The sequence below is a fragment of the Leucopleurus acutus genome (genome assembly GCF_964270905.1).
Source record: "Leucopleurus acutus genome assembly, chromosome: 20".
NCBI lineage: Eukaryota > Metazoa > Chordata > Mammalia > Artiodactyla > Delphinidae > Leucopleurus > Leucopleurus acutus.
In genome coordinates, this window is record NC_139162.1 from 19,116,729 (window position 1) to 19,133,425 (window position 16,697).

The window sequence follows — 16,697 nt, forward strand, 5'->3', positions numbered from 1 at the left end:
CTGGTGCAGCAGACATGGGCTGGCAGACTCCAGGGGACAGGATGGGGTTGGGAAGGTGACCTTGGTACCTGGGCCTCTGGGGTCTTGCCAGTTTCTTCAGCTCCTGAGCCTCCTGAAGAGAGTCTGGGCCTATGCCACCAGTCTCCACCACCCTGGGGTCAGCGTCTCCAGGATCAGTCCAGCTCGGCAAAGGCTGGTGGCTTCCCCCACAGATAGGAACTGCAGGCCCCACTGGGGCAGGCCTGGAGATTTGGACACACCCAGCTTTGCTGGCCACGGGGAAGGAGGTGGCTGGGGACAGTCCCAGAGGGACTAAACAGTGCCACTCATCGATGGTAGGATTGGCAGCTACCACGCGAGCCCTCTGCTATGCTGGGGTCCACTCTCCCTTTCCAGGCTTCTTTCCTCCTGACCTGTTCTAGACTTTTGTTTCCTGTGACCCCAGTGGTCACCTCAGGCCTTCCCCTGAGCCCAGCTTGCCCAGTGCTGCTGGCCAGGCTCAGCCTGGGCTCGTGGACTCCTGGGTGTCATCTCACCTCCTCTCTTGGGTCAGTAGAACCTGTGGCCCACATCAGCAGGTGGTGGGTGGAATGTTCTCTGCTCCCTAGAGGGCAGACCTCGGTACAGAAAGCTTTCCCTGCCTCCCAGCCCTCACCCCCAGCTCAGGAGATTAGTCTCTAGCCTGTAGAGCTGGAGTTCTTGTGGCCATGCCACCAAGTGGGACCCCGGAGCACCTGAGTAGAGGGAGCTCCCCAGGGGTCATGAGACTGTCCCCCTTTCCTTGGCATGGAGAGGTTCAGGGAAGGAAGCCTGCCTGGGCCTAGCTAGTTTCAGGAATTAGTCGTGGGAGGGACCTGAGGCCTGGGCTGACCTGGCTTCTCCTCATGCCCAGCAGATCCAATTTGCCTGGGCAGGAAGTGCTTGTTCCCACCGGCAGCCTGTGTGTCCAGCCATCACATTGCAGGGCTGACATCTGTGCCGGCAATAACCACCCCTCAGGAGGAGCTGGGCTGACAGTACAGTTTGGTTCCTGCTGCGTGATGCCTGGGAACTACCTAGGGGATGGGAAGAGGAGGAGGTGCTCTTTAAGGTGGGGTGCTGAGAGGGACCAAGGCACCCAGTCCAGGCCATCCCTGTGAACTCTCAGGGGTCACCATCCTTCACTGGCCCGTCAACACGTGGTTTTCTGAGGAGAGAGGGGAGGAGGGGAGATTTGGGAGAAGGGCAGGCAGAGCAGCAGGGGGAAGACGGAGCCCTTCTCTGAGCCTGGCACTCCATGGGATGAGGGTGTGAGGGGCACCGCACCATGAAGCAGACAGTGGGCCAGAAATTGTTCTGTAACTACTGGGTGGGGAGAGGCAGCAGGCTACTGCTACTCGGCTGATTAACAGTTGGAAATCTGTGGATGTTTCAGGGGCTCTGACACGGGGGCTGCCCTGGCCACGGGTATGATGTTTGGATTCACCATGAAAGGGGTCGGGGAGGGAAGGAGGGAACTGTGAGGAGGAGGCCTGGCAGACCCCCTCGAGTCTCCCTGCCTGGGCTGAGGAACCCCCATGCTCTGCACAGGCCTACCTGGAGTCCTTCTACAAGTTCTGCACCCTGCTGGGTGGGACCACAGCCGATGCCATGTGTCCCATCCTGGAGGTGAGTGCCTGCCCACCCTCCCGCCTGCTGGTCCCCCATCCCTGGCCTGGGGGAAGCCCTGCCAACTGACTGGCTGCTGCCTCCCTCCCCGTCCCTCTCTCCTCGCCTGTGCGCTGGCCCCGCAGTTTGAAGCAGACCGCCGCGCCTTCATCATCACCATCAACTCCTTCGGCACAGAGCTTTCCAAGGAGGACCGTGCCAAGCTCTTTCCGCACTGCGGACGGCTCTACCCTGAGGGCCTGGCCCAGCTGGCTCGGGCTGACGACTACGAGCAGGTCAAGAACGTGGCCGACTACTACCCGGTGAGTGCCCTGGCTGTTGAACGGTGGGCGGGCATTTGGCACCCACGTCCCCACCCCATACCCAACAGCACCCTCATGCTCATGCTTCCCCCTGCTCCCCGGGGCCAGGAGTACAAGCTGCTCTTCGAGGGTGCGGGCAGCAACCCTGGAGACAAGACCCTGGAGGACCGATTCTTCGAGCATGAGGTGAGTGCTGGCCCTGCCCATCCTAGGGAGGGGTTGGTGGCTTAGGCCTGACTCTGGTCATGGCCACCTGCACACCACTCCTGCCTGTGTCTGCAGGTGAAACTGAACAAGTTGGCCTTCCTGAACCAGTTCCACTTTGGTGTTTTCTACGCCTTTGTGAAGCTCAAGGAGCAGGAGTGTCGCAACATTGTATGGATCGCGGAGTGCATCGCCCAGCGCCACCGAGCCAAGATCGACAACTACATCCCCATCTTCTAGCACCCTGGCCCAAGGCTCCCCACAAGTGTGTGTGCGCGCCTGTGTGTCTGCGTGTGCTGTGACAAAGCTCACGGCTCACCTATGTGCCCTGGGGGGTAGCACACTGTCCTAGTGGCTGCCCAGCTTCCCTGACCCTCTCTGAGACTGCTCTTGGGCCTGAAAAGGGGCTGGGCACCTGCTCCCCCCACCAAGGATGGACCAAGCCCCCCACCTCCAGAGCAAGGAGGCCCCCTCAGCCCTGTGTTTACAGCCGCTGACGTATCTGAGAAGCATGTGGTCACTTTTGTGTTCCTCCCTAACCTGAGAACCCCTGGGGGCAGCGTGAACCTCCTCTTCCCTCAGCGGGTCCCCCAGAGCCGTGGCGCAGGGGCAGGATAGAGCGTGCGTGTCCTTGGGGAATAGGGGAAGTAGCTCTGCCCCTCTGAGACAATAAAAACTGCCCTCTCTAAGCCCAGCTGTCTTCTGTCTCCTTTGGGCCCTAGTCCCTCTCCCAGATCCCCAACTCCCCTCGGGCCCCACCCTCGCTGAGCCCACCCCCACCTAAGCCTTCTACCTTCCTTTCTCGGGTGGCAGCCCTAGGCTGGCCCTGTCCCTGTGCGGCCAGATTCCTCAGGGTGGGGAAAGTCAGTGGAGGATTAGCCCCTTCCTTTGCTGGAGGCTCTGACAGGCCTGTGGTGCTGGCTCCTGACTCTAGAGGGCGCCCAGGCCTCCCTCTGCTTCATTGAGCCCCAGAACTCCCTGGGCTGGGGTCATTACCCCCATTTCACTATGAGGAAACCTATGGATAAATGATCTGCCCAAGGTTGTTGAAGGGGGTTGGGTGTAAACCAGAGTCTATGCCCAGAGCCTCGGCCCCCAGGCGGTGCCCAGTCTGTTTCACAGCCACAGCCTGTCACCTAGGCGAACATAGCATCTCCCCCATTCTAGGAGAAATAAAAATTTGTCTTTATTCAAAAAGTGGCAATCAGGCAAGTAGAATATGCAGCCTCCCTGTGGCTTGGGGGGCTTGGGGTGGGTGGTCAGGGCCCTAATTCTTGAGCCAGTCAAGAAACAGTGGGATTCACCCTTCAAATCGCAGCACTGAGGCACTGGTGCCAAGAAATAATCCTGAGGGGGTCCCCAACCTTCCCAGTCACTCCTTAGTTTGCAGAGGCACTGTCTGCAGGATCCTGTCAAAGGCTACAGCTGAGTCTTGCACTAAACTCCCCATCCAGCTGGGTTCTCCAAGGTGCATGGTGGAGCCTTGTGCCCAGGAGGGTCTGTTTGGGCTCATGAAGCAGGAGAGGCCCAGAGGTTCACAGGGAAGCAGCCTCACCAGGCCTGGCCTGTGACATTGGCAGTGGGTGGGGTTGGGGTCCTTTAGGCCAGGCTTTGGGGCAGACCTGGGGGGTCAGAATGCCCAGGGGAGGACCAAGGGCATAAGGGATCTCCTCTGCCGGAGCAGTTCTATGCACGTACTGCTCCTTTGGCAGTGGGGGAAGGGCCCGGTTTAGGGCCTGGGTCCTGGGCTACATCCCGGGCAGAGGTAAGGCCGGGCTGGCCAGGCCGCAGTGCTCTTGGCACATAGGGACTGATGAAGAAGGACTGCAGGAAACGGCGCCGCAGGCCCTCAGGCAGGTAGTAGTGGATGAAGTACATGAGCCCCAGGCCATGGCCTGGGTAATAGCGGCGGCGTGGTTGAGCCGCCAGCAGCGCATCGGTGATGGCATCTACAACCGGGCTGAGGTCTGGCAGTGCTTGGCTCAGACAATGCAGGAACTGCCCGTTCAAGTGCTCAATGTAGTCCTCACCGTAGGCCTGCAGCAGCTCTCGGGGCAGGTTGGCCAGCAGCTGCCGCTTGCGCTCTTCCCACTGGTCCATGTCTTTCACTGCCTCTGGGGAAGGAGTGGCAAGGTCAGAGTGGGGTCTGTTAGGGAAGCCAAAGCCACACCCAGGTCTCTCTAACTCACAACCTGAGACCTGCCCCCAGCCAAAGCCATGCCCATTCCTCAGACCCAACCCCCCTCCAGAGAAGACCACACCACTTCACCTTCCCCCCTCCCCCACTACACCACACAGGCCCCAGCCCCAAATCCCTGAACCTCACCTGTCTTGAAGCAGGCAGGCTGGATGACGCTGACCTTGACACCCCAGGGCAGAAGTTCACAACTGAACGTGTCCATGAGCAACGCGACAGCCGCCTTGGAGGTCCCATAGGCAGCCAAGCACGGAAATGGCATGTCTCCTGGGGATGGATTGGGAGTGGGCATCTCAGCCTAGGCCAGGGGCTCCAGCACCTCTCCCCGCCCTGCAGGGGCACCTTTTCTGCTCTGGTGTGGGAAGACCCTCACCTGCCGGGCTGCTCACGGTCACGATGCGCCCGCTGGAATGGCGCAGCAGTGGCAAGAGGCCCTTGGTCATCTCAAGTGTACCGAAGAAGTTCACCTCCATGCAGCTGCGGAACGTGGACACTGGAGACAGCTCCGCATCTGCTACGAGGATGTTCTGACCCGCGTTATTGACCAAGCCCCACAGACCTGAAGGCATGGAGCCAGGAGGGAAGCTGAGGGTCAGCTTGGCAGCAGACCTCCAACCCCTGCCCCCTCACACCTGCCGAGCCGCGCCCTTTCCTGGCGCAGCTGAGCCTACTGACCAGTGCTGGCGGTGTGGGCCTTGGTGAACTCCAGCACGCGGCTAATGTCCGCTGGCTTGGTCAGGTCCATCTGTAGCAGCTTTAAACGAGGAGAACAGCAGGCACGCAGCTCTAGGGCACCAGGGCTATTCAAATCCAACACGGTAGCCAGCACTGTGAAGCCCAGCGCATCCAGCTTCTTGGCCGTCGCCTTGCCAAAACCAGAGTCACAGCCTGGCCAGGGAAGGACAGCCAGTGAACTCCCACTGTGGCCGAGTCCGGCCTGAGACAACCCCAGGGTCACCACGGTCTGGATGGGATCCAGGCCTCTGACACCCAACGTACCAGCAATCAGCAGCCCTCCCTTCTTTTCCTAAGCCCATCTCTGGCAGGCTTTGCCCCTCTGGCTGAGCACCTGAGTACCAACTCTTTCACAACTGTCATCTCCCTGACGACTCATAGCTACCCCATCAAACGTGGCTTATGATCCCCACTTTACAGATGAGGAAACTGAGTCCTAGTAATGCTAAGTTGCTTCCCAAAGTCACTCAGCCAGCATATAGTAAGGTCAGGACTCTATTGCAGGTCAGCCAGTCCCAGCTGAGACCCAGTCCCAGTTCTGATGTCCTTCTGTCTGGTCGATATCAGGCCTCAGCTCGTATGCGCAGTATTACTGCACAGCCTCCCTCCCTTTCTCACTGCCTTTGCCCAGGCTTCTTCTTCTTACCTGGACACTGAAGCAGCCCCCTTTTGTAGTGCTGTCTCATCTTGCCCCCTTGGATCCATTCTCTACCTAAGCAGCCAGAAGGATCCTTCCAAAAATGACAATATCCCTCTGCTGCTGAAAACCTCTCCAAGGCTCCCCACAGCCCTTAGCATGAAGCCGAAGTCCTCTATTCCCATCATGCAGACCCTGTACAACCTGAGAGCCACCTTCCTTTCCAGCCTCAACACCCTCAACTATTATTCCTGGCTCTAAGCAAGTTGGAGGCCCATCCGCACTTCACCCCCGACCACCACCCTTGGAATTCCAATCAGTGGCAACACTGGAGCATTCTCTGAGCCCCAGACCACTTGCCCCCAGGACAGGGGCACAATGGATGAAGATAAGAACAGATCTGCGTTAGAATCCCTTCCCATGCCCACCAAGTGTGACCTGAGGTCAGTTACCACTCTTGGAGGCCTAATTTCCTGTCTTTGGTATGTAGAGAGATGGACCACCAGGCAGAGCCAGCCAGTGGGTCTGATAAACCCCTGCTTCCTTGATTGTTCTCATTCCAATCCGGCTCCACAGGTGGCCAACCAGGGCTAGGAGCAGAGAGGGAGGAGGCTCTCTGGAGCCTGCCCCCGTGGTGGTCTTGCTGAGCAGAAGCTGCAAAGTGGTTCTGCACAACCAGTTCCCCCCATTTCAGCCCTGTCCCCTCTGTTAAGGCAGAGAACAAAGCTAGGCAGGGGTCTGCAAGCTGGGCTTTGTGTGGCTGGGGACCCACCAGCCAGCCCCAGCTGAGGGGTATTTCCTGAGCAAGTCTGGCTGGGGGAGGGGCGTGAGCGCCCTTGTGTGTGTGTGTGTGTTTGTGTGTGTGTCCCCATTTGCCTAAGCTCCCTTCCAGAGCAGACAGCCCCTTCACAGGGAAACTGAGGCCTTCCAGAACCTCAGCTCTGCGGTCCCAGCACAGTCACCCAAGCCTTTCACACCCTCTTGCTCACCTGCACACACATTTGGATACCTGCACATAACTCCAACCTACGTGCAGTGAGCCATGAACAACAATGGGCTCACTCCCATGAGACCCCAGCAGTGCACAGCTGTGCACACAAGGCACCCAGCCACTCAACCCAAACCCTGACCCCAGGGCTGAGCTCCCCAAGTAGCCTTGGCCAGCGGTTCTCAGGGAGGGGTGGGTGGCAGCCTCAAGACACAGCGTTCCTAGCAGGTGAGGCAGGGCCTGGTCACCTACTTGTCTGGCAGTCCGTGGTGAGAGAGGAAACCCCAGAGTTTGGGGGCATTGGGAAGCTTGGAGGCCTACTCTTGATGCTTACGTGGGGTGGGCTGGGCAGTCTTCTTCCCCTCCTCCTTCACGGGGCTTTGCAACCAGAGCTGAGGGAAGCCCAAGTCACAAAAGGCATCCCTCCTCTCACCTCACTCTCAGGCTCGAGGCTAGGAGATGTAACAGCGGCAGCACAAAGGCCTGGGGTGAGATCCCAGGAAAGACTGCCTGGGTCACTAGTATCTGCAGATGGCCTGGGTCCTGTTGAGATAACTCATTAATTAGAAGGCAGGAGGGGAGCTGCCTCATCCCTGGGGAAAGAAGCTCCCTGCTTCATACCAGGAGGTCTGTCATCTCTCCTTCCTTAAACCACTAAAACTGGGGTCCCTTGAAACTTCACACTCCACCCTGAACTAAGGTCTCTCCCATCCAGCCTGAGCCCTGCTCTGTCTCCACCATCTTAACTGAAGCCCAAACCCTCATGCCACCTTCACCCACCTCAGTACATTCTGGCTTCTTGCCAGGCATTCAAGGCCCCTTCCAAGGAAACAACCTTATATCCCACCACATCTCAGCAGCCAGACTGGTTACTGACTGTCCCCTGCCCAGGCCATGCTCATTGCTGCCTCAAGCTTCTATCCCACACCCTTTGTCTGATCCAAAACACCTTCCACACTCCACCTATCTCCATCCAGCCTCTGAGGCCCAGCTCAAGGATGGCCTTTTCTGGGAAGTTCTTCCAGCTCCATCTGATCCTGCAGGGCCCCCTGCTAGACTGAGGTCTCCGACAAGCCAGTCAGCCGGTGGCTGCCCCCAGCCCAGGCCCAATGCAAGGGCAGAGCCCTGAGCACCTGTCCAAAGCCATGGGGCTTAGGGGAGAGACCGGGCTGCCCCTCCCCCATACAATGGAGCCAGTGCCCACTGGCCTTTCTCCCCCTCCCCACTTCAGGCTGGGCCTCAGCTCCTCCTTCCCTCCTTCTGATGACAGATTTATTCCTTGCTCCACACAAAGAGAGCTCAGCCAGGTGACCAGAGGCACCTGAACCCAGATCTCCAAGACCTCACCTCCTTCCTGGGCACAGAGGACCAGGAGGAATGGCGGTGGCGTGCTGGGTGCAGACTCTGGACAGCTACTTCAGCAATTTAGGTTTGGGTGGTGGGATCTGAGAGGCAGCTGAATGCCCAGCTGTCCCTCATGATGACCTCAAGCTTTTCTGGACTCCAAGGAGCCCAGACAATTGGGGGTCCTAACTCTTCATCTAAGCCTATTCCTCTAATCCCAGGGAAGAGGAGATGGTACCTCCCACGTGGGGATGTTAGGCAGAGTTCAAAGGGTGACCATCCTCTGAAGTCCCTCAGAGCAGTGTCCTCTGTCCGAAGACTGCTCTCTTGGACAGGGACATAGCATAAACCCCAAACTCCAGAAGCCTCCTTCTTTCTTAGCTACAAGTTTCCCCTGTGCACCTGCCCGCTCCCTGCCTCATTTTCCCTCCAACACTCCCTGAAGCCAGAGGTAGTTAACCCGGACTTGGGGAGGTGCCCTGCTCTTCCTACTAGGCTGGTTCCCTGCACCCAGGGGAGAGGGACTCCCCCACTCCTGGGCTAGGGGTCCCGCCTTGCCTTGGCATGCCCACGGGGAGCCCTCTGAGTGTCCGGTCCCGCCCTCGAACCTGAAATCCCCGCGCTCCGTGCCCCGCGCACTCACCGGTGATGAGCACCGCGCGAGCCGCCACGGGCAGGCGCTGCGGGCGCGCCAGGCGGGACAACACGATCCAGCCGGTGGCGGCCAACACGGCAAGTGCGGCCAGCGGGGGCAGCAGGCGCTGGCACAGCCAGTCGAGCGCGGCCAGCAGCGCCAGCGCCGCCAGCAGCGGGCGGCCCAGACGCAGGTCCGCGCGCAGCAGCTGCAGCAGCGCACGGGCCGCCACAAGCAGCCAGGCGCCGCCCGACGGCCAGGGCCAGCTCTCCATGGCGGCCGGGCCGGGCTGGGCCGGGGCGGGGCAGGGGCCGGGCTGGAGAGCAGGGATTGGGACTCGGGGCCGGGGCGCGGGGTGGTGCAGAACACCAGCCAGGGGCGGGAGAGATACTCGCTTTCTCTGTTAGCCCTCGGGCCGAGTTTATAAAGAGCCCCGGGGGCGGGGGCGAGGGCGGAGCGGAGGCGGGGAAGGGGCGGGGCTTTCCTTACTTCTCTCCTCTCACCCACTGCCCGGCAGGTGCCCCCACCTCTACCTCCCGCCCTCTACCACGCCCCCGAGGCCAGATCCGCTTTCGAAGAAGCCGGAACCGAGTACCAAAGTTGCTGCTCGAGGAGCAGCCGCCTCGCTACCCGCCGCGCCCGGGAGAGGTCCTGTCGGTCTAGCCCTAGTGCCCCGCATCCGCTCACTCCTGCGCCCCGACACGTGCGCCTTGGGCGGCTGAGCCGCGGCTCCCAGGTGAGCACATCCACAGCTCACACTTGCTCGGGACGCCTGAGGACACGCGCAACCTTCAGCCAAGTTCCCCACACTGACAGCACCGCCGCGGTCGCCGGGCTTGCCGGAACACCACGGGCAACCAGCTCGCCCTCACCAGGCAGCCGCGGCCAACGCCGGCACACGTAACGTACTCGGACGCCCTGCGCCGCTGCAGGTGCCTAGCACACACGCCCTGACGTGCTCTCACACCTAAGCTGCCCGTAGCCACCGACCGATTTGGGGCAGGGGGCTGGGGGGAGGAGGGTGACCGACCGGGTTCGCGAGAGTCTCTGCCCCGCCTTCCCCCTTCCTTCCACTTTCCAGCCCTGGGGATGCAGCAACCTCACCTCCTCCTGGCACACAAGTGTATATGTGTGGGCGCAGGTGTGTGGAGGCGCGGTTCTGAGGAAGCATCTAGGCGTCCCATTAACTCCAGCCCACCCTCCAACCCCAGGGACTCCAAGAGTCAGGCCAGTGGGGACACCTGGGGAGTCAGTGAGGGCAGCCTCTAGGACAGGGTGATCCCTGCCCTGCTCTTAGGATTCCCCAGGGTATAAAATAAGTGAATGTGGGTGCATTTCCCTGCCTGTGTGTATGAAGTTCTGTGTTGATGCAGGGCCTAGTGGCCCCCCACCTTGCCCACCCCAGTGTCTGGCACCCTGTGCTTGGCATCCATGCCAGACTCTGCAGGCACTAGGAGTTGGTGTCAGTACCTTGCTGCCAGGTCCTGTGCTGAGGTCAGTAGGTCAGCCCATGGCAGAGGGGTCCCTGCTTCTTATGGACCCTTGCCCAGTGCTTCATCCATGCCTGCACTAGGTCCTTGGAGGTCATGGACCCCTCCCAATCCTGTTGCCCATTCTCTATCTTAGATGCTCAGCCTCTGTGCCAGGGCTTCAAGGCAATGCTTCCTCCAAAGCCTTCTCTGCCATACAGGCATGGCCCCCTGATGAGCCGGGGGAGTCTCAGGGATAGGCTGGGAGTCAGACCCACTTAAGGGGAAGGTGAAGGACCCATGTCCTTCCCAGAGCCACTTCTGTGCTTCCACCTATTCCTCCTCCTGTAAGTACAGATTACAAGTTAGCCCTGGCCCAGGGAGGCAGGACTTGCCTGGGGAGGTCCTGCCTGACTTTGGGTACATGACCTTGTGTGCCTGTGTATGCCTGTATTTGTGTACACTCGTGTCCGTGGGCTCCATAGCTTGTCCACACACAAATGACACGTCTCTCCCTGTGCCATAACCCTGTATGTGCATGTAAGTACGTGTATGTGTGTGTGTGTGTGTGTGCGTGTGTGTTGTGTGTGTTTTCAGTGACTCCCTTGGTCTGGGTCCATTCTCTGGAAACTCAGGGAAACATTCACTCTCCAAAACCTGCTGACTCCTGTTGTCCTGAATCTGTGTCCCAGTCTCAGAGGTGGACACAGCACCCTTGACCTGGCCTCCTGATCTGAGCTGTAGACCCTGGGTTGGTGGGACCCTCCCCTCCCAGCTCTAGTTGTCCTACTGAGAGTCTGGCTGTGGTTTCTCCAGCTTCAGACCATTAAGGGCTTCCCCTTGGGACTGCAGAGGGGATGTAGAGGAGAGGAAGAGGGGTCCCAGGCAGCTTTCAAGGTCAAGGCCACACAGGTAGTGCCAGTGCTTGCCAGAGCAGGAGTCAAATAGTAAGGAGGTGGAAGTGGGAAAGCAAGGTGAAAACAGAGTCTGAGAAACAAGATGTTACACTGTCCTGGGGAGGAAACATGAAGGATCCTGACTCATTGGGAAGCCCACGATGGGGAGAGAGACTTGCTGAGAGGGGATGTAGGGAATTGTCTTTGGTTGTGGAGTCTAGGATGGGCTGGAGGTATTGCCTGTTCAGCTTCTGGGACACTGCGCCACCTTAGACAGAAATATTAGTCTTGCATGGTTCGGGTCTCGTGGGACTGGGTGATCTGCCACATTTTATTTAACCCACCCCTCCAGAACTTCATCCTACTTCCTAGGCCAGGCGGCCAGGAGGCCAGGCAGTCAGGCCTCCTTCCCAGGATCTATGCGCCAGCCCCCTGTGACCTCCTCAGCCACTGACCCCTTACCTCTCATCAGGTGGAGACATTCTGGAAGTAGAAAGAAGGTGGTTCAGGCAGTCATGACTGGGAGGGGCTGGCCCAGCCCTGTCTGAGGCCTGGTGCCAGGCTGTGGCTGCCCAAGAGCAGAGAACCAGCCTCTGCCAGAACCGAGAGTCTGGGCTGGCAGGGTCCTCCAGGGAAGAGAAGGGAAGGGGTGGGGGCAGACGGCAGGAGCCCCAGCAGATAAGGCTGGGCCTGGCAGGGGCCGAGGAATGAAGGGCAAGCGGAAGGAGCGGAGCCCCTGAGCCACCCCACCCCTAAGCCCTCAACCCATAGTTTTCCTTCGTCCTTAGTCTCACCCCTCGCCACCCCCCGGGTCAGAAAACTGGTGAGCCAACCCCCCACCCCACCCCCTGTGCCCCAGGCTCTGGAGGGCCTTGCGGTGGCCGGGGCCTGGCAGGCTGGCTCCGGCCTGTTCCTGCCGAGCCCGGCGGCTCACTGGCCCCATCTACTGGCCTTTGGGGGAGGGCATGGCTCTGAAAGGAGTACCGGGAAGGTAACCAACTGCTGGACCTGAGGATGGTAGGAACAGAAATCCAGGATGGGGTGTGCCAAGTGGCAGTCTCTGAGAGCTCATGTTCTGTTCCCTGACCACACCAGGTTTCTGCAGCCAAGCACTCACTTATCACCTCTTCTTCCTTCCTCTGTGGTCAGGCTGTGGAAGCCTCACGCTCAGTCCCTCCCCCACCACGAGCTCATCTTCAGGTTCGGAGGCAGCAGAGTCCCAAGGAGGCCCTGCCTTGTATTCTGCTTACCCCCCGGCACCCCATCATTCCTCCCTCCTGGCACAATGGCAGAGGGGAGCCTCTTCCTGCCAATGGCCAATCTTTCCACCCAAGTTCCAGACCCCACCCCTCCCCGTCCTCACAGGGAGCAAACTTTTATTGAGTTCCTACTTCATGCCGGGCCCTGTGCTGGGCACCGTGGCTGTCATAACTAACCACTGGCTCCCTCCCAGCGGCATGCATGCTGGCTCGCTCTGGCCTCTCCCTCTGGTAATCGCAATAAAGAACTTCTCTCACTCAATCCTGTATCCCTTTCCCCAAGCATTGTTCTCATGCTCCCCGCCACCATTCTCAGCCGCATTTCTCGAAAACTGTCTATAGTCACCATCTCCCCTCTCCGCTCCCCACTCTAGCTCTGAGTCAGCTCCCACTCCTGACCACACCAAGGGTCGCCAGTGATGACATCCTAGTCCTCACGTACCATGGATACACCTCTGCTTTCAGTTAACTCCTCAGTACTCCAGGCCCTTTCTCCCTTTGGCACCTGAAAAGCCACTGCTGCTGGGTTTCCTCCTACCTCTCTGGCTCTCCCTCTCAGCCTCCGTCACAAGCTTCTCTTGCCTGTGGGTGAACCTCTGGCTGTGGAAGCCTCATGCTCAGTCTCTCCCCCACCATGAGTTCATCTTCCTACTCACATATTGGCGACTCCCACGCTTCTTTCCAGCCAAGGCCTTGCTCTTAACTCCAGGCCCACATGTCCAGCTGCCCCCAGATGCCTCCCGTGGACACCCATAGGCCCCTTACACTCAGCATGTCCAAAACTGGTCTCATCATCTTCCCTAGTTCTGGCAGCCGACCCCTCCTACCTCATCCTCAATCTTCATTCCATGCACTGGCCTCCAAACCTCTTGCTCTGTCCCAAGCCCTGGGTTGGGGTGCAGAAGCCTCACAATAGCCCTTTGTAGTGGGTATCATCATTACTATTTTACATTCAAGGAAGCTGAGGCTTCTGGAGGCTAGGAAAATTGTTCAAGGTCTCAAACTCAGGTTCACTTAAGTTTGAATCTTGGACCAGCCCCAAGATTCAAAATCAAGTGTACCAGAGCCCGAAGTCTGGCTCTGTTAATGCAGAGCTAAGTTTGCCACATGTGCCCTCTTAGACTTCATTCTGAGGGCAAAGGAGAGCTGGGAATAGTCTTGAGCAAATAAGGGCCCTGTCCCAGTTGGCCAGGAAATGGGTTTGGGGACAAGGAAAGAGGGGAGGCTGGGAGTCCTGTTGGTGCATCCCTACGAGGGACAGAAGCAAAGGTCTGTTTTGGATAAACAGCCCGAAGTGCTCGTGGACATGTGAGGGCTGAGCCCAGAGGTAGCTGGGTGCCCATGGTCCCCAGCACGTCACTCACGTGGCACAAGAGCCTGGGAGACTGCCAACTCACCAGGCATGAACTGAGTCCCCCATCCCTCTCCTCTAGGCTGTGCACGTGGAAGTCAGGCCCTTCGCTTACTGGGGAGAAGGGTTGGGGAAATGCAGGAAGCCAGGAGTATCACTTGCATTTTCAAACCGTGTCCAGCACCCTTCTCTGAACTTCTTTTCTTTTGCTTCCAGGATTGAAGGCAGGTATTTGGGGATCAGGGCCCTCGAGTTTGGAAAACACTAAGAGAATTTGCTCTAAAGGGTTTTGTGGACCAGCCCCAGGGGAAAGGCAAGCCCCAGCTGAGAACACTTGTTGGGACAGCTTGGTTAACTCCAGGTGAAACTGGTCTTCTTGGGTCCTGCAGTGAGGCTCTGAGTTATTCATAATCCTCTGCCACATTTACTATGTGCTTGCTGTGTGCCAGTCCTTGTGTTTGACTTCCTCATTTTATTTACTATCCTCACATTATCCCTATGATGCAGGTACTACCATTCTATACATTAGAAAACAGACTCAGAGAGATTCAGTGACATGCCCTAGGTCACTCAGCTGTCCAGACACTCTGCTCCCAACCATCAGGCAGCACTGCCCCCTGGCCTTCAGCCTAGGAGGTTGGCATTTTTCAGTGGGCAACCACCAGGTGAAAGACTATCAACCTTTGAAAATTTGCTTCTGGGAGTTTAGGGGTTTTGAGCATGAGCCACCCATTTTTCTTGCTTGGCCCTGCGATAAAACTTTTTCTGCTCCAAAACATTTTAAAAAATAAAATAAAATAAAATTTGCTTCTGGATTAGAAACATGTCTCCCAATGGTAGAATTAAGGCAAGTTGTTAAAACTAATTCCAAAACTTGCTTCCTTACAACTTCCATCACCCTGATTCAGGCCTTTTCTTGGCAGAACAACTGCAAAAGATACAAAAATTAGTTGCTGTTGGCTGGCTGGTTTAATTTATTTGCATATACATAATTCAGTCCCACCCCTTGTGGCTAATACCCTCCTTGGGGAGCTGTGGCTGTTTTCTGATTGCTGGTGGGGAGGCCTGTGTGTATTGTTTTTTCAAATAAACTGAAACCAGATGGAGGGGGTTTTGTTCACTGCCCTGCCTCCAATTTTCTCCAGCAAATTCCTTGAAAAGCCAACCACCTATGAGTGGTGCCTATTCTCCTTGGAGGTCCCTCACCGCTGGTATGCAAATAGCAAGTGGGGCTGGGATTTCTAAAAGTGAAAACAAAGAGAGGAGAAAGAAGCTTCTTGGTGCAAGGGCTTTTGGGCACATGGCAGGGTCATCTCCCTGTGGAGTCCCGATTTTCGGTCTGCACTTATAGTTTCTGTCCTCATCTCCTTCCCTCTTCCCTGAGTTGGGAATTGAGCTGGACTTGAGTCAAAATCACCTGGACCAATCACTTGGTGAAAATATGGATTTCAGAGCCCAATCCACACCTCCTTTGCAGCGCTAACCACTGGCACGAGACCCCAACTCTCAGGATGTGTTGATCTTTGAGTCAGTGGAGAGGGTTATCTTCTAGAAGGGGCCCAAGCCACTTTTGCTTTCATCCTGGGAAGACCAGTTGCTCAAGGTGGTTATAGAAATATTTTTAACCGCCAGCCAGGTCTAAGGCTTTGTAATGCCCCTCGAGCACCTCATCAAGAGATTCCTTGTTCAGAGCGATAAGCAAAGGTACGCACTGGTCACAGTGCCAGGGGTTAACATTTTTCTTTGGAAGTTGAATTGTGCATTGTCATAGTGAAGTATGACCCAGTACCCAGGCTGGGAGAACACTTCTTTCCCAGCTCCAACCTTCATTCCTAGCTCATATCTCTGTTCTTTCGGATTCCAAGGCTTTTTAGATAATTGTGTCAGGTTACATAAGCTTTCGAGATATGAACACTCAAAGGAAATTCCTCTGGGAGCAGGCATGAGGGGTTCTGCCACATAGTTTGCTTTAAAGTATTTGAGGAAAAATTCAGGTGCCTCAGCCCTGCACATTTCTGAAATAAAGTAAGAATCGTCAATGACTTCGTATGCATGTACCATTCCCCATAGAAATGAGGAAGCAAAAAAACAGATATCATGCTGAATAGAGAAACCCCTCCCAGGGGAGCATGTGCAGGGCCAGGTGGAAGCCAGTTGCAAAGAGGGCAGCTTTGACCGGGCTGCCATGGAAATCCTTATCAGCACAGGATACCTTTTTTTTTTTTCCCCTTTCTGCATCTGAGATAACACACGTGGCAAATACAGGCCTTCCATTTTCCAAGAAACATAAAATAAAAACTGAATTACTGGCAGAGAAGCTTTAAAATCTTTGGTTCCTAGGACACTGTGAATACATTCTCCACACACCGTGATCTTTATTTCATTTGCCTCCGAGGGATAGCCCTGCATCATCTCTGTTGCATAAGGTGCTGTTTCCAAACACCTTGTTCCTAACTGGAGACACAGAATAAGTTTTATCTAGGTCTGAGAGAGTTCTTGGAGGGATGACATCGTGTTCCAAGCTGCATTGGTCAGAGTCAACAGTGAGAAAGCTGCCAGAGTCTTCTCACCAAGGAAGCTGAGAGAATATTGTAAATACCAAATGGCACTTCTTTCTTAAAGCATAAAATGGTCACAAAAACTACTTAACAAGGAAAATTAATGGGAGGAAAACGTCTTGAATGTAGCAAATAAAAAAAATCTTTACAAGGGACATGGAAATAATAGATTTACTATGATGAAGGGACGATAATATAGGAAAGTCAATTTTTACACCAAAAATAATTCAACAAGTATTATTTACCTTACAAAAGGCTTCACAAAAGAATTCCTATAAGTAGCTCTATCCTTTCATTTGTTTGTTCCCTCCTTCGTTCATTCAACAAACATCTATTGAGTGCTTACTGTGTTCCAGGCTCCATGCTTAGGGAAGCCATGGTGAGTTAGATAAATATTCCTCCCCTTGTGGTCTCTGCGTCTGGCTGGAGGACAGCCCCTAATCAGATCACTATGCAGTCAAGGAGCCACTACTGAC

General features: G+C 56.5%; 2 protein-coding genes across 2 annotated transcripts in view; one reads left to right on the forward strand and one right to left on the reverse strand.

The window, feature by feature from the left end:
* ATP6V0D1 (ATPase H+ transporting V0 subunit d1) overlaps positions 1–2,837 on the forward strand; it is a 38,036-nt gene extending 35,199 nt beyond the window's left edge. Inside the window, exons 5-8 of the mRNA XM_082863414.1 lie at positions 1,570–1,647; positions 1,773–1,949; positions 2,058–2,135; positions 2,232–2,837. Coding sequence (XP_082719540.1) covers positions 1,570–1,647; positions 1,773–1,949; positions 2,058–2,135; positions 2,232–2,393 — 495 coding nt within the window. The 3' untranslated portion in view covers positions 2,394–2,837. The remainder of the gene's footprint in view (positions 1–1,569; positions 1,648–1,772; positions 1,950–2,057; positions 2,136–2,231) is intronic.
* Positions 2,838–3,839: 1,002 nt separating this feature from the next.
* Positions 3,840–8,962, reverse strand: HSD11B2 (hydroxysteroid 11-beta dehydrogenase 2; the record flags this gene model as incomplete). The annotated part of the gene is made up of 5 exons (XM_082863411.1): positions 3,840–4,267; positions 4,480–4,617; positions 4,724–4,909; positions 5,026–5,238; positions 8,698–8,962. 5 exons carry the CDS (start codon positions 8,960–8,962, stop codon positions 3,840–3,842), a joined length of 1,230 nt encoding a protein of 409 aa, XP_082719537.1.
* Between the last annotated feature and the right edge of the window lie 7,735 nt (positions 8,963–16,697).